Genomic DNA, 23,361 nt, shown 5'->3' with positions numbered 1-23,361 from the left:
TCTATAGCTGAATACATGGAAGCGACTTTACATAAGACAAAATGTATATAATGTAGTATAATCACATATTATTCTCGTAAATTTAAATGTCAAATGAAGGTGGATTATTAGTATCACCTAGAAGTAGGCTGTAATGTTCTATATCTTCTCATGTTATATTTGTTTTGTGATTTTGATATAATACCAGAGTAAGACCCAATTTTTTACAATTTTTGGCTATGTATTTTGTATTTGTAAAATCTATTACTGTAGTATTGTATTGTAATGTAAGTATTGACATGTCCTATATTACCATGTACTGTAAATTGTACACACCGGTAGTCCTTGGACGCAAATAAACTAAACTAAACTAAACTAAGATAAGCAATTACTTTTAATTTCAAATATACTTTACTAAGAATAATATCGAAAACAGACACAAATTAGTGTAGTTGTGAGAATTGAATGCTTTCTCTCTCAAGAGATCATTAACAAATCTATCAATACGCACAACAAAAGTAAACAAGAATGCAAGAAAATAATAACTATGAAATGTAATTGATTTATATTAACATAAACACAAACTAAACAAAAACTTACATAAAATAAAACCATTTCAACTATTTCATAATTTATTAACATCTTTAACCAGTCAGTAAAGGAATTAGTTAGCTGCTTTACAATATCTGATATGTACAAAAGTAACAAATTAATTTCCTTTATGTAAATAATAATATATTTTTAATTGAGTAATTTATTTTGACTGTTAATAACATTACAAATATGTATATCGTATAATTTACACATATGTTTGTGGGGGAGGGGGTTTGTAGATTAAGAAGTTTAACAGCCCACCAGTTTTCAATGATTTTATACACACCCAAATGTCAACTTCACTTCCCTGGACTGCATTTTGCAGGATAGTGAACCTCTGCTGCCTTGACCCATGCCAGTGTAATCCTATGGGACTTGTGTTTGTGTCCTGCACATATGTGTTTGTGATTGTTCCTTCATCCATTTCAATTTATTACCATACATCTCCATCTTTGCAATTAGCCAAAAGTGGCAGAAAAGCGAAGTAAAATAAATTAATGAATTAATTAATTCATTCTTAATCTCAGTGTCGACCGCCGTGGGCGGAGTGGTTCGCACAGGATGCTAAGACGTCAGGGATCCCGCGTTCAAATCCTTTGATATTGGTGTTGTTTGAAGCGTCCTCCCATAAACTTCATCATATTTTTACTCATCATCATCGTCGCGATTAGCCAAAAGAAGCAGAAAAGCTACACCTAATAAAAAAAATTCAAATCCTACTCTGAGTAATCTAAAATGTATCGATTCGAGTGAAATAAGGACTGATAATCACAGATCAGTTATAGTATTGTGTAATTGACATGTATTGAGTTGATTAACAACAAATAGATTTCTTCTCGCCAAGGCTTATTAGAGAGATTTCAAATAGGAGGACTCTGAAGTGATGGTACAAACTGTAAGGGCGAAGCAAAAAAGTTGCAGCTAGGGTGAATCCGAAACAGTGACGGGGTGGCCGCCATTCCATTAAGAGAATCCTTCCCCCCTTTCCGCCCCCCCCCCTGCTAACGTGCGTTAATGAAATATCGAATATCTTGAATTATGAGAGAACTGTACGTTTTGCAAACTTTTATTCCTGAGATATCGTTGCCCTGAAAGCCGAAACTCAGATTTTGTCCAAAATTCTTCATCGTTACGAAGAAGGTGGAGCAAAAAGTGGTGCAACTCTTTTCGGCAAGAGGTCAGGTTACTTTCCCGACCATGGATAACAAGTCATGGATTTGATTTCCGGTGTAGACTTGTTGGTGTAGTAAATGTGGTGGGGGATTAGTGTAGTTGTTCTGAAATTTGATTATTCGTGTAATGTCTGGAAAAGGATTGGTCGATCATTTACCTGTTTCGTTGTAATATGATGCCCCGTGCCCCTACTACTAAATCCGCCAATGTCTGTGGGGCTCATGTTGTGTCATTCATATATGTTTGTTATTGTTCCTTCATCCATCTCATGTTATCACGATATATCCTCATCATCGTGATTAGCTTAAAGTCGCATAAAAGTGAAGTAAAATAAACTAAATCAATCAGTCAACCATTGTCACTAACATTTAGAGATTCATATTTCTTTTTAATTCAGCTTTCTGCAATCTTCGTTCAAACTTCCTGTAAACTTGCTGCATATTGCAAACTCGCTGCAATCTTCCTGAAAACTTGCTGCAAATTGCAAACTCGCTGCAACCTTTCTGCAAACTTGCTGCAAGCATTAACTTAATAACATTTTTTTTTGTCTTGTTTAGACGATCTTTCAGTTTATTTTGTTTTCCCACCAGGAACTAGAAATGGAGAAACAGCAAGAGGAAGAACTGAAGAAGGAAGCAGAGAACAACAAGAAGAAGAGCTCGTTCCTGACCAAACTCCAGCGCCTGGGGCAGGACAACAGCGACGATGGTTCCGTCGAGTTCTCCTTCGGCAACCTCTTCAAGTGCATCTGCTGCGCCGACCAGAAGAGAGAAGACGAGAGCCTTAGGATCCTCAGGACCCTCGACAGTCGATTTGCTGAAATTGAAGGGTAAGAACTTTTTAAAAAAGAAAATAAACAATCTTGGAGATTGTCCAATTGTTTAAATGTTAGAGTAAGGTGGGGTAAGACTGCGCGGCGGGTAAGACTGCGCACCGGTTTTTCGAGGTGAAAATCACACACAGTTGGCACCACTGTCCCATCGTTACTTCGTCCAAGATGGTAGCTAGCTGTGGACAGTGGTGAAGATACGTTTGAAATTCGTTGTGCTGAGAGAGGTAAGTGAAAAGATTTTGAGGGGGTTTGCTATTTATTTTGGTACTACGTGTTTTGAGTACTACGTCACTGTGAATGTATACAATATTACGATGTTGTTGGATAGAAGAAGCTGTGGTAATGCCGAGTCCACCTGCGTATTAGTTTCCATTGCTTTGTGCAATGGCTGGGCAGCATCACGTGATTTGTTCAGGAATGCAGCACGGGGCACGACTGCGCACGGCGCAGATTTACCCCACAAGTGTGTGGCTTGCAAGGCCCAGCCATTAGATAGATCATTTTTTGGTCCACTGAAGTCATTTTATTCATCTGAGTGTGATAAGTGGATGAGTAACCATCCGGGTCGCCTAATCACAGTTTTCCAAGTGGCATCCATTTTTACAAAGGCATATGGGAAGGCAGCTACAGGTGGGAATGCCACGAAGGGCTTTGAAGTGACTGGATTATGCCCTTTCAATCAAGACATCTTCACTGAGGACGAGTTTCTTCCCTCTACTGTAACAAATGTATCAGTTCCAACTCCAGGTGAGCAGCCTTCAACAAGTGGAGTTAACAATACTGGATCATCGCACATTTCTGTTAACCAGATTCACCACTTCCACGTGAAGAGCATATTCAGCACCGCCGACGAAAGGGAAGGCAGTCTCAGGTGTTAACTGGATCTCTATTCAAAGTCAACTTGGAAGCCTCGTTGGCTGAGAAGAGTAAGAAGAAAGTTCAGGGGAAACAGAAACGGAACATCGTTGTTGAAGAAGATGTAGCAAGCAGAAAACGCCAGAAGAAAGAGTACAATTGACCAGGTTGTAATGAGAAGTACAGCGATCCTCCAGTAGAGGATTGGATCCAGTGTTCCACATGTGACGAGTGGTGGCATGAAAATAGCACCTCGTATGAAACAGGAACCTTTATTTGTGATTTGTGTTAGCGATTCCTAACCCAAGTGAAGGACGGGATTCACTATGCCTACTGTGAGAATGCCGCGAGAAATGTATCCCATATGATAGAATAACTTTTTTAGGTGATTTGTGTTTCTTTTTATACAAATGTGACTCTGTGTAGAAAGTGCGCATTCTTACCCGAACTTGATCGCAGTCTTACCCCGCGGTGCGGGTAAGACTACGCATTTGCATGGTCACGGTTTTGTAATTGTTTCATGCAGAAATATTGTTCATTCAGCTTTCGGAAATTTACTGTGAGTTAGCAAAGGATAGTGCAATGTGTATTGCTTTTTTCATGTGTGTCTGTAGATTCATAGCTTGAATATAAAATTATAAACTCAAACTGCGCAGTCTTGCCCCACCTTACTCTATACTGGGCGCTTTCTGAATTGGCGCCTAGAAGACAATCAGCGATTGGTTCGGTTATGTTCGGCTCACATCGTTCTCTTTCGTGTCCTAGGGTGCCGAACGCCGCTCGCGGTACGAAACTCGAGTCGGAGACACCCCAAGTTGCCAAACATATTGTGACAGTATAGTTTTCTCCTTCCGCGGTTGTAGACCGGAGGGTTGCAGAAGAGTCTTGTTACAAGAGCATGCGCCGAGAAATAGCACAGCGTGAAGTTCCTTTTAGTGGGAGCTGCCCAATCACAGTGCGCGGTAGAGTTGTTGAGGTCTTTGAATCTTAGACCCTTCATTGTATTGCAATTATTCTTAACTTAAAGTCAAAAGCTATAAATTCAATAACAACATATAGAGCGACAAATAAAAACGTATTAGTGGGAATATAAAGAAAGCTTATCATCAGCAACAAGCAAAGACAATGAACGTCGTGTATATTTTTTAAATATCAGTATTTCTATCGTATTATTTCTGTTCATAGAATGGTGGTGCATTGATTCTTAATTTGTATGGCAGTGTTGTGTTTGACGTTCAACTATTTAAAATTATGTATTTAATTTAAAGTAATTTGTTCATACACAACAGTTTTAGGCCTAGATTGATTTCTAATCATTTTTATTTGTGAATAGTGGTCATTTTCTTGCAGTATTCAGCAAGAACTGAAAAAAGTGTCCGTATCGGTATCCCTGAAACTACAAGAGCGATGAAAACAAAATTTTGTTGACTGATTGATCTACCAAATAACAGCTCAATGCGACAATATAAACTCGATTTGACTGGCTTTGACAGGGAACAATCTATCAGAAAGTTACCTGTCGATATTTCGAAAACTAGCACTTGCAAGACCTAAACTTTTGCACAAACGAAGACCTAGAAAATACTAGTTTAACGCGATACAAATTAATTTGATACTTGTATATTGCAGCTTTCTGTCGAAACGCAGAAGGACGCCCAGTTTGAGCGGCGGAGGGATGCAGACAATCTTGGAGCAGCCGTCAGAGAGCGTCCCCTTGCTGCAGGACGTTGGCATGGCTGACCCTGTTATGGCTGACGGTGATTATTTTATTGGTTTATTTATTGATAGAGCCCATGAGGCCAAGCTTAGTTTAGTGCTCTAATTGCATAATATTATTAGGGCTGTAAGGGGTGACATTTGAGAAGGCACCCAAATGTCTGACTCACTTCCATGTAGTACACCCCCGGTAACTGAAGTCTTCCAGGCCAACGAGGTTCTGGCTTGGCACCTGGACCTACGGCCAATACAATCCTCAGTAAAGCTTCGAATTTTTTCCCTAGTTTATCCGAGGAGAAAGGGGGGAGATGTCAGGCTCACAACCTCTAGTTTTTAGATTTTTCAACTGTGATTTCTTGTTTACAAAAAATTGAAGATAAATTACATTGTTCCCTACAGTGTTCCCAATATTTTTGTATTACTTTTGTACATAAAATCATAAATGTAACGTACATATTGGACAAAAAATCTCTTGGTGAGCCTATCAGCCATCTCGTTTGGATGCATCTTATTCAAGACACGCACTCTTGCCAGTAACAAGTGTACAATTGGTTGGTAATGATGGTAATTTCTGTAATTATTATCATTAATATATAACTGCACCTGTATAAACAAAACAGTATTTATGAAAAATTAATATGATTTTGGTGAGTTTTAGTGAATGATAAAATATGTATGTGACACTCATGCAATAATTGGTTATTATGTTATAATGATGATGGTATTTTTTGAAATTATTATAATTATTATAATTCATAAATCACTTGGGGGGATGTGCTTCTGGTTAATATATTGGTTATAACTTTATAATAAACTCTTATATTTATTGGTTTGGAGATTGCTAATTTTTGTAATTTTGTTATAATTTATTTGGAATTTTATTAAAAATTTAGTTTAGTTTTACTTGTTTACCTAATTATATATTTTAATTAATTTGATTTGGAAATTATGATTCTATTAGCTTATTTATAAACAAAGTACACAGTGATTCAATAACAAAATGGTATCTTGATTATTAATGTTAAAAATAGTGTGGGCCTGTCCCCCCTCCCCTTCTCAGGTAAGTAAATTTATTGTACGACACGGGCAAGCTGGGGTTAACTAAGTACGTAGAATTTAGCCCTCACAGACACATATTGATTTTAGCTACGGTAAAGGTCTTGATCCAATATAATGTGGCTGCCGCAAATAGCCCTCAAAATTTTAATTTCCACCAATCAATTTTGTTTTAATTAATGAACTTACAACAGCATTGTGTGACAGATAAAAATAACCTACGAGCTGATGTGTCTATAATATAAAAATCAATGAATCAGACATAATATGATTACAATAGATTCGCTGCAATGTTTCAGTAATTGTTTTTTAAGCATCTATAAACACATTCCAAAAGTATCAATGGTGTTATTTATTGTGTTGAAAGAGTTGCACGGTCTCCACACCGAAGAGGTTGAAGAAACTGAAGTATTTGTTCTCTGTCCGTGAAAGAGTTTCTGTTTGCATTGGGACGTGCTTTAAAAATGAGAACATTATATTACGGCTGATAAAATGTTGGAATCGTCTATTACACCGTTAATTACTTTGTAGAGAAAGAGCAACTGAGTTACTTGTCGTCGAAGTGCTACTTTGCTGAAGTTGTTCTCTGAAAGTAGATTTTCGTATGGATCGAATGTTAGATATTGTCCACAGGCTTTGAATTTGAGGTATCTACGGTACTTTGACTAAATGCGTTCAAGTCTATGAATTAGGGGAAACCTGACTTAAGCTTTGATGGTGAATTATGGATGTGTTTGAAAACATTTTATACACTGCATAGATTCTAAGAAAACCTTACTACCTTCCCTTCATAATCAACTCGGTAACAATGTTTCAAAACTAGTAGTTTTATTCAAGAAACAAAGAAAAAGACACAGCTGTCATGTTCGGCATTACCCTTTTTGAAAAACTAGTTACTATAAAGACAAACGAAATCAAAAATAAGGACTGTAAACCTTGATTTTAAGTACATTTTTACCACATTGAAGATGAAGCATTACACATTCAATTTCTCAGGCCACAAAATAGTGAAGTGTGTTCATTTCAATATCTTGAGGAAAAATTGCACAAATATTTTTTTGACTTTCTTTCCCATGAACCACAATCTATATGTCCTGTTCTTACATTTTTTATCTGAACATTTACACCACAATTGATATGCACAGTTTTTATCATTTTCTTCAATCTTTCCTAGAGGAAGTACCGAACACTCTATCGTTGTGGCTTGTTTTTTTTTTTTTAGAAACCTGCATGCTAAGGAATTTCACTTAATACCAAATGACTGGTGTCTAATGCCAATTTTATGCCTGTTACATAACTTTTACCTCTTACACCGTACGAATTCCAGGAACAAAACAACAAACGGGTTCGGAACATATGATCATTAGTTGTTCTCTTCAAGCACGGAGCGTTCCGGAGTGACCCCGGATAGGAGCGCCGCAAAGATTTAAGACCGCTTCTAAAAATGTGGATTCTGAGCTTACACAACCCTGTTCCAGTTATCTCTGGAGCAGGCAAACGAAAACAAGTCTCTGCGCAAGTAGTGATGCGAGACGGCTCCACCAATGAACACATGAGAGGGGACGGTATTGCGTGGAATGATAGAAATCGACTCCCTCTCTCCCTTCTCTGCCGCTATGCCCGGCTTGGCTCCAGAGGTGGCCGGTACATGGTATAGAGCGTTGATCGCCCCTCCGAGACATTGGTCCGAGGCCGTGGATGCTAAGGTGCCCTCTACTCGAACACAGCACTAATTCTGATTATTTTTTCTCACTCCAGTTGAACAGAAGGAGAAAAGGGATGACCTTGAGAACCCCTGGTGGATTGAAGACAAAGCGTTGAAGAAAGCAGAAACAGATTATTTACCAAGCAAGGAAATCGACTTCTGGAAAGCACTCATAGAGAGCTATCTACTGCCAATCAAAAAGGACCTTAAGAAGGAGGTACAGTACACAAGTATATTTAGTTAACGATCAACAGCCTTACATGTACAGTATGTACCTTGAAGAAATAATTAACATGAGAAACTTGGAACTTCTACAGACGCAGTAACAAACTCTAATTGTTTACTGTGAACAAATTTAGTCCTTTCTCAAAACTGAATTAACATTAGAATTGAAACTTCAACATACGCAGTATTAAACTCTAATTGTTGACTGTGAACAAATTTTGTCCTTTCTTAAAATTGAATTAACTTGAGATTCTCGGAACTTTTACAGACACAATGTCAAACTCTAATTATTGACCGTGAACAAATTTAGTCCTTTCTTAAAATTGAATTAACTTGAGATTCTCGGAACTTTTACAGACGCAGTGTCAAACTCTAATTATTGACCGTGAACAAATTTAGTCTTATCTCAAAACCTACTTACTATGATATACTCTGAACTTGTACAGATGCAGTGGCAAACCCTAATTATTTACAGTAAAGAAATTGAGTCCTTTCTCAGAAAATGATTCTCGGAACTTTTACAAATGCAGAATCAAACCATAATTGTTTACAGCTAACAAATTTAGCCCTTTCTAAGAAAAATACCATTCCCTACTGTTGGATTAAAAATTATAGATACTTTAGTTTGGAGTCAAATTAAAACTTAACCAGTAGACCTACATTAACAAGAGTTACATCAAAATTTTAGCTTGTTCAATTCTGCGTTAATACATGTTAATCCAGGGCAAGATTGTGTGTTTGCTAACAGCACGCACCTACAAATCCTTTCCTTCCGTTGTTCGCTAAGAGCATGTGTTCGCTACTAGCACGTTCGCTACGAGCATGGAATCGTCCCGAGCACCAACATGTATAAATCCGGAACTCATCCTACAAATTTGCATCATGATATTAAACAATTAACATATTTTTAGAGTTATTGGTTTATGAATTATTACCAGAACAACTCTTTTTATGTTCTATCTTAATGGACTAACTAATTATGAACATGCTAACACTAATCAACATTTTTGTTGCAGAAAAAAATTGCAGACGACCTGAAAGCACTAAGGGACATAGCAGTGTTTGGATTTTTCATGATAAACGCTCTGTTTGTGCTTGTTATATTTCTGCTCCAGCTGAACAAGGACCTAATCCACATCGACTGGCCACTTGGAATTCAAGTCAACGTCACTTATCAGGAAGAAAAGGAACAGGTGAGTTGGGGACAAATTAACTTCTATACTCAGCTCCAGACCATTTGGTCTAGTGTGTGAATTGTAAAATGTACCATAAAGTTACGGCCAGAAATGGCAGGACTTAAGTAGTCACCTCAAATTGCATAATGCGTTACAAATTGAATGTGGTAGTCATCCATGTTTGACTTCTATTGGTGTGTAGTGTCTCGAAATGTTGGTACCGGGATTGGAATCTAAATTCCGATTGCGGGAAGGATTCGAAAAATATAGAACACTTGAAAAATCTCGAATGGTCAGATTTCGATACCCGGTGAACACATGTCGGCCGAAGAAAAAACTGTTCGTAGGCGACTTTGGCAGGCGTGCAATTAGAAGAATTATTACATTACTAATTCCTCGGCACATTGGAGTGCAATGAAAGTGGCAGCAGTGCAATGAACGTGGCAGCAAGAGGGCACAGGCACGAACCGAGGGAAAGCGAGAGGAGATAACAATAGACTGTTCAATTTAGTTCGCGAGTTTGCTGTTTTTTTCTCTTCTTGGTATAGCCGGACAGTAACGAGTTCTGCCCTCTGCATGGGTATTTCTATACCTGAATCAGCCCAGTAGCCAAAATTTTATTACGGGGGGCTCATCCCTTCTTAACAGCTGTCATGGAAAGGCGAAAAAGCGTGGAGTAGACACCCTGAAGATGAATTTCTTAGTATATAACAACTTATTACACACAGTGGCGACTCGTGGCTTTTTCGGAGTGTGGGAAGACGTTATGGTAAATCGAGGAAGGTTTGAAAATTGCGTTCAATTACATTCACACGTATTGCTTGTACGACTATCCATTGCATTAGAATGTTAGCTGCAGGCCCAAGCTCAAGGTGTGGCAAGGGGTCCTTGCTCCTCACTTTGAACTATGAAATATTTAAATGTGAACCTATAAAAACAGACGAAAATAACAAAATATTTCAAATTTTGTAAGAATTTCCATTTTCTTCCCCATTCTGTCGTCGTGTGGATTGACGATAATAAAAAGCGCTGCTTAAACTTCGAAATTATGCTAAATGCTTATAAATTGTGCTAAGATTTGTTATTAATTTTTTTTTCGGATAATTGTAATTCTGCATCTACCTTTCTAGAGTTTTGAACTTTCGTTACTTATTATTAACAATTATGGAATAGTGTAAATTTTCCCCCAAAATTGTTTACGATAGTCCAATAAACGACATGGGTTCAACATAGAACTTTAAAATGTTTGAGAAAATGTTTACCTGCAACTATCTACCGATTTCCTACCATAAAATCTCCTGGCGAACTATATCGGGCAGAATGAAGAAACGATAGATTGTGGATCACGGCATGGTTGTAAAAAAGCTTGGCGCTGGATTAGCATACTCCCTTTCGTTTGAAACATGTCCGATTGCGAAGTAGAAATAAGATTTGGACATAATTTTATTTTCATTTCATGAAAACACATTCCTTTGAATTTGATTTCCCTCTCCCAGGGACTTGCGCTTTTACCATTATGCCAAAAACAGGGTGCTAAGTGCCAACGAAGATCAAACTGTGCTTGGTTTAGTACCAGTTTTCTGGGGTTTGCATCGCTGATTGATGAAACTCTTGTTGGTTCCTCTGCCCTCGCCGATCTTCGCACCCCCCTTCACTGCCCCTTCTGCTCCTCACCCATCTGTCTGTACCATGACAGAAAAGCCTCTGAACATCGTCTTTGGGCTGCGGCTGGAGTGAGCAAGTGCAGTCAACTCTTGACAGTATCTAACCTTGTCAATTGTACATACATTGTGCTCATAATTTGATTGATTGATTGATTGATTGATTTGGTGTTTTAAGTCCACTTTATGCACAGTAAGGCTAATCGGGACTGGGCCTACAGTTTAAAGTGGGATCCGAAACACTGTGTGCCTCCACCGGGTATCGAACCCGGGACCTCTTCATTATAAGGCGACGACGCTACCACTGCACCATCGGGGAGGCTGCTCTTAATTTGAAAACACGAATTAAACTCCTAAAAAGTAGAAACTGGAAATAAGTTCAAATCAACTGTAGGAAGTTCCTCACTTCCTACTTGGAGGAATCGCCCCTGATTACACAATGCAACATCCGATACATCCTACACAAAATTACCACACTCTAAACACTTCAATCAGGAGGACGGCAAAAGTCCACGTGACAAGTTATATGTCTATGAACAGCATAATTATTATTTACATAATTTGTACAATCCCATTATCATACTATTTACACTTTTCAATAAAAAAAACAACAGAAATTCACTTCAATATTTGTAACCTTGCATTCCTTTTTGGTGCCATAATGAACTAAGCTGCCTTCTCACAATGTGAGAACTTTATTTGAAAACTGCGAACTGAACAGATAAGCACCCAAGCACTGACTATTTACAGTAAGCAGGTTACAATACAATGGAAGAGAATCGTAACTGAAATTCAGCCCTGCTAGAGGACTGTGGCACCATCGTGGTCAAATATCTTTGCAGCATCTTTTTGTAGCTCCATAACTCTTGTATTATTTAGAGGAAGCGGTTCAATGTAAAGTTATGTTGTTTTGTAAAATGAGCATTTTGAAATTACGTCTACACATTTAAATATCGTATATATACAGTTCAGGAAAGTATAGTTTTAATGATTTTTTCTTTCCCACCCGATTGCAGGACATTTGTGCATCTTGAAGAAACTATTCGGGACACCGGGACAAATTATACCATTCCGGAAATGTCCCGGACAATACGGGACGTATACCACCCCTAGGCATGATCTGGCTATCAAAATCAAATCTGCCACCTCATGAAAGGCCACAAATTTATTAAAGTACGAACTTCTAAGTTCTCTTGAGCAGAAAATTCTTTTAAAAAGGCTATTCCCACCCTCGCTTTCCAAACGAATTACAATGTTAGAAATAGTATTTTTCTCCTTGCTACAAAATTGAAAATAACATCCTCACTGTTATTTTAATATTCGTATGTATGCACACTTAACAGTGCAGTGTCCATTAGTCGAGGATCTCTCGTTGAATTGCAAAAACATAATTTCAACCTCTTTCATGTTGAACACATCCTCTCGGGTGTTGAAGTTGAAACTTGCAGTGTAGCCAAGATCACCAACAGTTTGTGCTCATTTGGGTAAAGGAGCTTGTCACAATTTTCTAGTGCCTATAATGCAGACCCTGGACGTGTTTTTTTTTTTCAATTACTGTTTGGCACTATTTTTTTGCAACATTTATCACTCAGATCTGAAAATATAAAAATTATCAACTAGGTCATCAAACATTTTGAACTACAGTTCCAATGAATGAGGAATAGTTATTTCTAGAGCCCGGAAGTTCAGGCATTTATTTTCGTTAAAATAGGCAGGCAAAAAGGCATTTATAATGTGGAAAATAGGCACTAAAATGAAAAAAAAGGCAAAATAAACCGAAAAAAAGGCACATTTGGAAGTCGCTTACTTTTATCTATAATTTCTGGCAAAATGTTAAAATCTATATTGGGAAGAACATTTCAATTTTCTCCGTCTTGATTGCACATAACTACAAGGTGTTTTTTTAAGTTCTCAACATTCATTGATAGTCGTCTGTCAGAGAGAATGTTTTTCATAATAGAAAATGATCTTTCTACTTCGACAGAAGTTATTGGAGCATACATAGAACAAGCTAATGTAGCTGGACTCATTTTGGTAACAGCATTTTCATCTTTTAGAATATCACAAATTGTTTTCAGTTGTTTCAAGTCCTTATTTGCACTCACTACCCGTTTGCACTTTTCCACAACAGCTGACCTCTTTTCTCCTGACACTTCCATCATCTGCTGCATAGATTCCTCGAAGATTTTCATGGATGCTACAAGAGTCTCGCCTCTTTTTTCTAGCTTTGTAATTGTCTCTGGCAATGCACCATAATGTGCAAAAATAAACGACAGTTCATTCTTCAGTTCTGAATAGCACAGAAGTTTTTCACTTCACGAATTGAAGCCGCTTCATTTTCTGGATGAGCATCGATCACCTCACTGATTTTTTCAAGGTTGTTAGCATAATATATAGCTGCTGATATCCAGGTTCCCCATCTTGTCAAGACTGGTTGCGGAGGAAAACTAAGCTCAGGCGTAACTTCCTGAAATTTTCGGGTTCGAGAGGGAGATTTCAGAAATATCTTCTTTGTGTTCGAAATCAACCTCTCCACTTCAGCAGTCAATCATGCACAAGGAAATGTTAACCGAAAGGCAATATCCTAACTCAGCATGAAATAATTTTTTCTCACACTTTTCTCCTTCAGCAATGTTGAAACATGCGTGAGTTCAATATTACTTAAATAAGGCGAAAATGATTCACGTAATAAACAGAAGAAAAATAAATGCCAACATTTTTTTTTAAAAAAAATGGTCAAATTTCATTGAAAAAGGCAGAAAAAGGCATTATAATTAAAAATAGGCAGTGGGGTCCCAAATAGGCAAAATAGGCAAAATGAAAAGGCTTCTAAAACATTCGAATCAACATAAAAAACGTATATCCGGAAAAAAATTATCAATATACGCAGTAAATAAAAAGAGGCATTTTGCCAAACTTCCGGGCTCTAGTTATTTCACATGTTGCAATTTTGTAATGTGTTTATTGTGTTGTTCATAAAAACGTGAGTTCATTTCTACTACAAAATGATCCAAAATTGGATGACAGAGCAGAGGTTTACCCTGTAATATTATTTTGTGTTCTCAGCTGATGCATTATTCCCTCCGATTTGACGGCTGGGTGTTCTGGATCTTCATTTCTTCATCATGGTCTCTAAGTAGTTTCTATGCTTTTGGTTATAAATTTAACTAAAGTTCTCAGAACTTTCTCTTAGTCTTTTTAAAAAATACTGTTAGATACTGTTAAATTCTACTAGAATACTGACATGTTCACAATATTGAACAGTCCACCTTTTGAGGTGCCCAAAATAATGTTGTACTGCATGAAAACAATTTCGTGAGAACAAGTGGAGATATTTAAAACTCCACATAGCACAGTGAAGAAACTGAAGAGCTTGCTGAAATGTTTCTCTTGTGCTGGTAAATTGTAAAGTCTGTAAAGTTTCTGCAATTAGTGTATTCAATTCCACAAATCATGCAACTTAGTATTGATATTTTCCTGTCCATCTTGTGTCAAAAAAAAAAGTCTTGAGAATGTTACGGTGTTTCCCTGGCTTTCTTGCACTGTCTTTTTAAAACCAAATTCCTTTGAGAAGACTCGAGGGAAAAAATATTATGACTCATTTGACAGTCTAAATGCAGTTTCTTATTGAAGGAATTTCACATGAATGGGCAACAGCTAGAGTTAAGATATGTGCTGAACAATGTACAAAAATTGCTTTTGGACGCTTCTCTGAAATTATCGATCCCACCCCCTTAATTCTACTACATATTACAGCACCATCATATCCTTCACAAACATTTTTTTTTTAAATCCACACTTAACCCAGAGAGAGTAGAAGTAATAGCTGAAGCTAACTCAGATACAGTTACATCTCCAATATGGACAAATCGAAAAAAAAATCCCATTCTGATGTAGACTTTGGAAAATGATTTATCGACTTTCGGGATTATCAAACAGTTGGGAAATTTCAAATTGTCAAAAAATTAGACCCTGAGGAATGCTTGATTCTTAAATGGTAGCTCACAATATCAGGAACTTATAATGAAATGGCAATATCCGCGCTTTAAGTTCATAAGCAGCTGCCTCAGGCAGAAATTTCATGTAGCATTCTAGAATTTGCGAAACGTCAGGAGTTTTCTGAGTATTTTCCAGAGAAATTCCGAAACTATCAGGAAATTCCAGCTGGTGTGTGTAATTAATTTATTTCCCATCCGTATCCCGTCTTATACGCCTCTAATTTAGAACAAAATAACTCCGAAGAATTTTTTACAAACAAGTCACTGCACACAGTGGATAGAACAGGAAATCTGGTAATTTTACTGAACCAAAAGGGGGTTGGGGGGTTGGACCCGTTGAACCCCCCCCCCCGAAATACGCCCATGAATAGGGCCTACGCCTTGTCAACACTTTTCAGGAATCCGACTAAGAAAATAATGTACTTACCAACTATATTATAAGAGAAAATATTGTACAGGGTGTATCAGATGTCCCTTACCACGCCTTGTAAAATCCGCAGTGATGTATTTTCATGGAATTTGATATGGACGATACAAAATAGGCCTAAGGGAAACCTTTTAGAGTATGTCACGGCGACGGGCGCCATCTTGGTTCCGCCATCTTGAATTTAACCTTTTTTTTATTTAAAATGATAGGTGGATCATGTGATACATGAGCATAGGCTAGAATTTTGTCAGGATGTTAAATCTGAAATCAAATTTCATGTAACTTCATTTGGTGAAAAGTTATTGGCAACTGAAAGTGATGTTTACCTGTTACAGAATGTGCTCCACATGTTGTCCGTGCTGGGCAATGCACGTGTGCAGACGCTTCTCCCAATGTCTGTGGACACCGAGCAAGGTATCTGGTGAAAATTGCAAAGGCAGCCATGATACGTTGTTCCAGATGACGAAGGTCACGAATTTTCACACCATACACCATAACCCTAACGTGTCCCCAAAGGTAGAAGTCCATTGGAGTTAGGTCTGGTGATCGGGCAGGCCATTCAACTGGCCCACGTCGACCAATCCATGCCCCCGGAAATTGTTCATCCAGGTACTGACGCACCTGGACGCCATAATGGGGAGGCGCACCATCTTGTTGAAATAAACTGGGAAATGTATCATCTTCCGATATCAGAGCTGGCAGTATCTGTTCCTGTAGCATCCCCAGGTATTGTTCCTCATTTAAATTTCCTTGAATGAAAAAAGGACCGATTATCCGTGTTCCCCATATGCCTGCCCACACCATAATTTTGCCTGCACCGGTAATTTTGGAAGGATCTGTCCATGCGGGGTTGTCATGCGACCAATTGCGCTTGTTTTGCCTATTCACTTCCCCATTTACGTAGAAGTTCGCTTCATCGGAATGGAGTATCTGCATAGCAACGTTTGGATTTAGCCGTAATTGCGCGATAGCCCACTCGCAAAACTGCACGAGACGATCTGGAACGTCCTCGGATAGGTGTTGCTGCATTTGCACCTTATACGGATGCCACTTGTGCCTCTGTACCACCCGGTACACTGAACTGTGACACATAGCACATTGCATTGCTATACGACGTGTGCTTCGCTGCTGTGACGTCGAGAAGGAAGCCAACACTACCACCGTAGCTGTTTCTTCATCCATGACTGTCCACTAGGCGGTCTGTCCAAGACCGTGCCCGTCTCCTCGAATTTGGTTATTAACTGTGCCACTGCAACATATGAAACAGGTAACGTTCTGGATGACGCAGATTGAAATCGGCAGCCACTGCACGGGCACTTCTCCCACCCCCACAGTTTGACGATCTGGATGGGTTCCTCAGTTGTTAACGGCATGGTTCAGCACCTGCAACAAACAGGTAAACATCACTTTCAGTTGCCAATAACTTTTCACCAAATGAAGTTACATAAAATCTGATTTCAGATTTGACATCCTGACTAAATTCTAGCCTATGGTCATGTATCACATGACCCACCTATCATTGTAAATAAAAAAGTTGAATTCAAGATGGCGGAACCAAGATGGCGGCCGTCCCCGTGAAATACTCCAAAAGGTGTCCCGCTAGACCTATTTTGTATCACCCATATCAAATTTCATGAAAATACATCACTGCGGATTTTACAAGGGCTGGTAAGGGACTTCTGATACACCGTGTATTATAAAATTGCATTGTAAAACTGAATTAAGGGAAACATTTAACAATGTGGACGTGATGGAGTTTTACTCCAATATGTGAGAGCGTCAGAATCCCTTTTTCTGTATAATCATGCCCGCACCTCTATTCGGTACCTCCTATGTCTGCGGACAGTTCTTTTTCAAATTGAAAAATGCTGTTGCATTGATTGAGTTAGATTATTTTACGTTGCTGCTTTGCCAATTTTGGCTAATCGCAAAAATGAGGATGAAACTGATTAAGGGCCATTCACAAAGAACACCCATGCCAAGGCCGATATTCCAACCCGGGACCCTTGGCATCGTACCACACTGTGCTAACTACTTCGCCACGGAGATCGACATGAGAAATGTAAAATCGAAGTTGAGGAATAGACTAACCGCCAAACACATTGAAAAACTGTCTGTGAGTAGCGTCATTCAACTTCAAGGCGAATACTGATATGCTAGTGGGGGGAAAAAATCACAGTCTTCTCCTTGAAACAGTAAATTACAATTCTGGTGTATGAATGGTTAACAGGCCTTTTTATAAACAAACTAATAGTTTTGGCCTATCCGATGGCGCAGTAGTAGCGTCGTCGCCTTGTAATCAAGGGGTGCCGGGTTCGATTCCTGGTGGATGAACATTGAATCGGATCCCACTGTAAACTGTAGGTTCAGTCCCGATTAGCCTTTCTGTACATAAAGTTCACTTAGATTACCAAATCAATCAATCAAAATAACAGTTTTCTATCATTATGCTTATTTGTTATGTTGAAGTACCTAACCTTAGTTCAGAACTTGTCAGCGTTCTTTGCAATAGTTAATTATCCATGCTGGTGTGATGTTTTGTTAATTATCTAGTAAATGAATGTATGGTGAACAACAGAAACCATGATGTTATTATTTGTAAAGCTACTACTGCCTTTATGATCGTGTCTGGAGCAAGGCAGCCCGTCAGTCCCTTATAGAATGTGAAATTGGCCCGCTATGGGAAAAAGGTTGAAGACCACTGCTATACACTATTAAAATTAGATATTTGTAGAATTTGGAAAGCTTCTGCTCCCCGTGTCCTTCCCCTGGCTACGTGCCTGACCATTCAATCATCTTTCATCCTCATATATATTTTCCTATAACATGGAAAGGCTTCTTCTATATAGTACATAAATAGGTTTATTCTTCTACATAGTACAGGGTGGGCCAAAAGTCCCTTACCACCCCTTGTAAAAATCGTTTTAGTGGAAATTGATGAATAACAACCATGTGTGACCACATTAGGCCTAGGGGGAAGTCATAAGATGGGGGTGCCCTTGACGGCGGCCATCTTGAAATCCGCCATCTTGGATACAAGTCCAGTTTTGTAAATGGGAAGGTAGGCATGCGATACATGATTTTAGGCTAGAATTTGTTAAGGAAAACAATGGTGAAGTCGTAATGTTGAAATCTTCATTTGTTAAAAAGTTACAGGCATTCAAATGTTGGAATCACACTTTAACATATGATGCTCTACGTGCTCTACGTGAGCGCCCTCCAGCGCCACGCACGTGTGTAGTCGTTCACCCCAATTGTCCATGACCCTGCTAAGTGTGTCAGGTAAAATATCAGCACAGGCTGCAAAGATCCTCTCTTCCAGGTGAGCAACATTCCTGATCTTCTCGGCGTATACCTTGGCCTTTAAATGACCCCACAAATAAAAATCCAATGGAGTCAGATCGGGTGAACGTGCCGGCCACTCAATGGGACCACGACGCCCGATCCACCGTCCAGGAAATTGTTCATGCAGATAATCACGGACGTTTAATCCATAATGGGGAGGTGCACCATCCTGTTGGAAAAATAAGGGAAATGTGCCATCCTCGGACAACACGGACGGCAGGATGAGATCACGTAACATTGCCAAATAATGATCAGCATTAAGGTTACCAGGAATGACGAATGGACCAATTAGTTTGGTACCCCATAGGCCGCACCACACCATAACTTTACCAGCTCCTACCAATTTACAGGGGTCAACCCAGTGAGGATTGGTAGCGGACCAATAGCGACAGTTTTGTTTGTTGACCTCTCCTTGCACATAAAAATTCGCTTCGTCGGAAAACAGGATTTTTGAGGCGAATGTGGGATCTGCTTCAAGTTGGGCAACTGCCCAGTCACAGAATTCCAGGCGTCGATCTGGGTCATCTTCTGATAAATAATGTTGAAGTTGCAATTTGTAAGGATGCCAATTGCTTTTCTTTAGGATGCGTCTGATGGATGTACGGCTGACACCACATGCCACTGAGAGGCGACGAGTACTGCGGTGTGGTGATGTTGCAACAGATGCCAACACTGCTATGGTTGTGCCTTCGTCTGTTGCAGTAGTGGGTCTTCCAGATCTGGGTTTGTCCGCTACTGAACCAGTATTCATGAATTTCTGGAAGAGGTTGGCAACACTCACATGAGACACAGGATGTCGACCTGGGTGCCGTTCATTAAATTCAGCTGCTACAACCCTTGCACTCCTTCCACCCCATGCCCGTATTAACTCTTTCCTCTCCTCTGTGGTTAGTGGCATGATTCAGGCACCTGCAACAAATAAAAAATGAAGGTGTGATTCCAACATTTGAATGCCTGTAACTTTTTAACAAATGAAGATTTCAACATTACGATTTCACCATTGTTTTCCTTATCAAATTCTAGCCTAAAATCATGTATCGCATGCCTACCTTCCCATTTACAAAACTGGACTTGTATCCAAGATGGCGGATTTCAAGATGGCCGCCGTCAAGGGCACCCCCACCTTATGACTTCCTCCTAGGCCTAATGTGGTCACACATGGTTGTTTTTCATCAATTTCCACTAAAACGATTTTTACAAGGGGTGGTAAGGGACTTTTGGCCTACCCTTTACATTAAGAGGTTTCTTCTTATTATTATTTACTTATTCTTCTTTTATGTACGAATTGGTTAGTTGTCACCTCTGCTGACAATTTGTGTTTCTATTTACAAGAATGTACTTTCACTCATTATTGCTTTCTCCCACATCTCGGATCTATCGGATTGTTCTCACAGATATCCTTGTAATCTTTTATATATCCTTGGGAATATCTGAAAGATTTAGCTTCGTTGGTTTGAACTTTTCTTCCTTAGCCAAATCATGGGTCAGGAACCCAGACCGGTGGTTGTATAATTTCTCCGCCTTCCTTCCTTCGTTGTTCCAGGCCGCTTCCTGCGTTTCTTCGCCACCCCCCCCCCCTTCAGCTCGCTGTTTAAGACTACTGCGCCACCGACTAACTAATACAACCAAAAGGGGATAATTGAGGATCGCGTCCAGCTCACGCGCTCCTCTCAATCCGGTGCCGCAATCCAATATGCGCAACTCGATAGTGCTTTGGGGCTGCCCAGGAGATGGCGCCACCAAGGGGAAAACAACCAAAAGCTCTGACAAAACTTCCTTTTTATCAGAAGGTAGACACAAATCGAACATCGTTTCCCAACTTCTTAACTCTCCTGACGCAAACATGCGTGATTATTATGGCGATCATATCATTCTTGCACCTTCTACGTATCTCATTGTTGTTCTGTTACAATCAATCAAACATCAATCATCTCTTTGCAATATGTACGCTTAGTTTTATTTTAATTTCTTCTTATATTCGTCCTCTAATTAATACAATTTCCGTATCTACTTCGTACTGCCATCTGTTATTCATTTCTTCAACTATTTACAATTCATTTCATCCCTGCAGGTAAGTGACAATACTGATGCTTGAAAATTGTAACAATTAAAAGTTGCTCAAAATATTGATTAATATTTGTGTGTGAGTATACTCTTCCTGTTTCTTTCAAATATTCAAGAATTAAACTTGAAATATTACAATTAATACCTCCTATGTAAACAAAAGGTACATTTTTCCCACATAATATTCCTGCAAAATAAATGGAAACCTTGAATTTTGCATAATTACCAGAATAATTAGAATCCTCGAAAGTATCGGGTAACATTTTTGAAAGACCAAAAAGCAGAAAAAGTATCGGCCGGTAACGGGAAAAAAAATCCAATCAATACTTTCAGATATCGATATCGACCGATACCGATGTATAGGAATCGTTAAGTAACGGTTGGAATATTGACATCGGCCGATTTTTTTTTTTTTTTTTTTTTTTTTTTTTGTGTTTCACGGGATCCGAAGAATACCACCCGATATTTTCGCGGAATCTAATTTTCCTGGTATTTATTCAAAATTCGAAGTTTCTCTTTCATCTTGCACCAGTTTTGTGTGAATGAACTGAAGTTTTGTGAAAACGTAACATGTAATTTAATATTCTGATGTGATTCTTGGATATTTTTAGGCAATATTTTTTGGAAATTAATACATATAATTAAAGTTTTTTCTACTGTTACGGCGGGTGCCCTATAAGCTGGCAAGGAAGCGGGGAAGCGACCAATCTAGCGCGATAAGAAAAGCAGCAGCCAGTAGAACGAGGTTCACGTAGTACTTTTTCTCGCAGCTTCTGAAATCTCGGCGCAACCGCGGTTGTCTGATTGGTCCGCGGCGTAATCCCTGCTTCGAACTTCCCTTTCCAGAAGTAGGACCGGCCACCGTAAGAGTAGAAAAGTAGGGAGTGGATTTTTAGGTAAAAGCTGTTTTTATGTTGTTGCTGTTGCTTCGGAAGCAGTGCCGACCACATGGCTGCAATGTAATCCACGACGTATTATTTCACATAAAAATGCATAATTATACTTTTAACACATAAAACATACATTTATACGAAATGAACATCAAATGTACATATTTTGGACATTTTAGATAAAATGAAGTTTCCAAATTATTTGTGTGAACCAATATTTTGGAATTAATGCATGAAATAGACGACATGTGCGGAAAATTAATAAATCACTATCCTATTCAACATACCGGTCACTACTTCGTATGTTGTTTTGTGACCATGTGTCAAGGCAATTCATACAGAACAGTGTTCTCAAGGCACTAGCATTAGCCAGGAAACACACATTACGATGCAGCTTTACAGTTTGTCCACGACAAGTGCTAATAGGAACCCCAATATGTTCAAATGAAGGACATTCTAAGCGTTTCGCAATATTATTTAGATTTAAGTAGAATATTTGTTGTAGTGAACATCCCTCTGAAGAAATAAACAATCTGGTTCCAAAAAAAAGTTAATGTTGCAATACCTACAATTTGAGCCACCCAATGAATCCTCGTTACGTAAACACTACCTCCCACAGCACAGGGTTACTATACGTGATTCATTCGATTTCAAAATACTGTATTTTCCAAAGTATTGCATATATGCATGATACATGAAAATAACTGTAAATTCACCAAGTTTGCATCGTGACACACCAGCTTGGCAGCACGAATGCATTGCCTGTACAATATGGCGACAAACCTTGAAAAGAGTTTTTGTGTGTTGAAATATGCTACATGTTCATCTGTTATTGCAGTGCATCGTGCATTCAGAAGAGAGTACAGAAAAGAACCACCATTTAAACAGAGCATTTCTTTACGTACCCCCACTGCCAAGAACACTGATAGAGAGCTCAGGGAACTTAATGCTTCTCTAATGACCTTTGACAAGGATTGCTACAAATTGTATGGGCGGAACTTGACTACCGCTTGGGTGTGTGTCGTGAGGCCAGAGGAGCACACACAGAACATTTGTAGAATGTGAGGAAAACTTGCTTAGTTTGCAGTTATTTTCATGTATCATTCATATCTGTAGCCTATGTGCAATACTTTGGAGAAAACAGTGTTTTGAAATCGAATGAATCATGTATAGTATCCCTGTATACGATGACACTGTACAAAAAAATTACATTTCTGTATGAACATGGACAAGTTAGAGCCAGTCTGTCATTTCGAATCAAACTATTTTTGAGTTTTAGCCACATATTTTTGAAGTATCTGGAACATAAAAAAATTTTTTTTTTCAGTTTTTAGCATCTAAAAATCCGTTTCCTAATAATTAAAGTGAAATATTAATCAAGCCCTAGTTAGTATAAATATGTGTGTAATGTTTATTTTTGCATTTTTTTAAAAAAAAAAACAGGTGTATATTACGAAGCATTATCTACAGCTGGAACCAATAGGTCTTGTTTTCGTCGGTTTCTTCGCCAGCATTTTGTTGACCCAGTTCACCGCTATGCTCTTCCATCGATTTGGAACTCTGTCACACATGCTGTCCTCTACGGTTATAACTTGGACATGTGGAGGAAAGGTAATGTTAACTGCATTATTCCAAGTATTATATCCTTGTGTTATGAAAGACATAC

At 38.7% G+C, this 23,361-nt stretch overlaps 1 protein-coding gene across 1 annotated transcript in view; it reads left to right on the top strand.

The window, feature by feature from the left end:
* Positions 1-23,361, top strand: part of LOC146003227 (chitin synthase chs-2-like) — a 133,723-nt gene that overhangs the window by 104,100 nt on the left and 6,262 nt on the right. The window contains exons 16-20 of the mRNA XM_083141395.1: positions 2,337-2,575; positions 5,063-5,190; positions 7,964-8,127; positions 9,152-9,328; positions 23,139-23,306. Of these exons, the coding sequence (XP_082997521.1) occupies positions 2,337-2,575; positions 5,063-5,190; positions 7,964-8,127; positions 9,152-9,328; positions 23,139-23,306 (876 nt within the window). The remainder of the gene's footprint in view (positions 1-2,336; positions 2,576-5,062; positions 5,191-7,963; positions 8,128-9,151; positions 9,329-23,138; positions 23,307-23,361) is intronic.

Source organism: Lepisma saccharinum, chromosome 20 (genome assembly GCF_977018435.1).
Source record: "Lepisma saccharinum chromosome 20, izLepSacc3.1, whole genome shotgun sequence".
Taxonomy (NCBI): Eukaryota; Metazoa; Arthropoda; class Insecta; order Zygentoma; family Lepismatidae; genus Lepisma; species Lepisma saccharinum.
The sequence above is the reverse complement of the archived record's forward strand: the minus strand, read 5'-3'. Positions and strand labels throughout refer to the sequence as shown.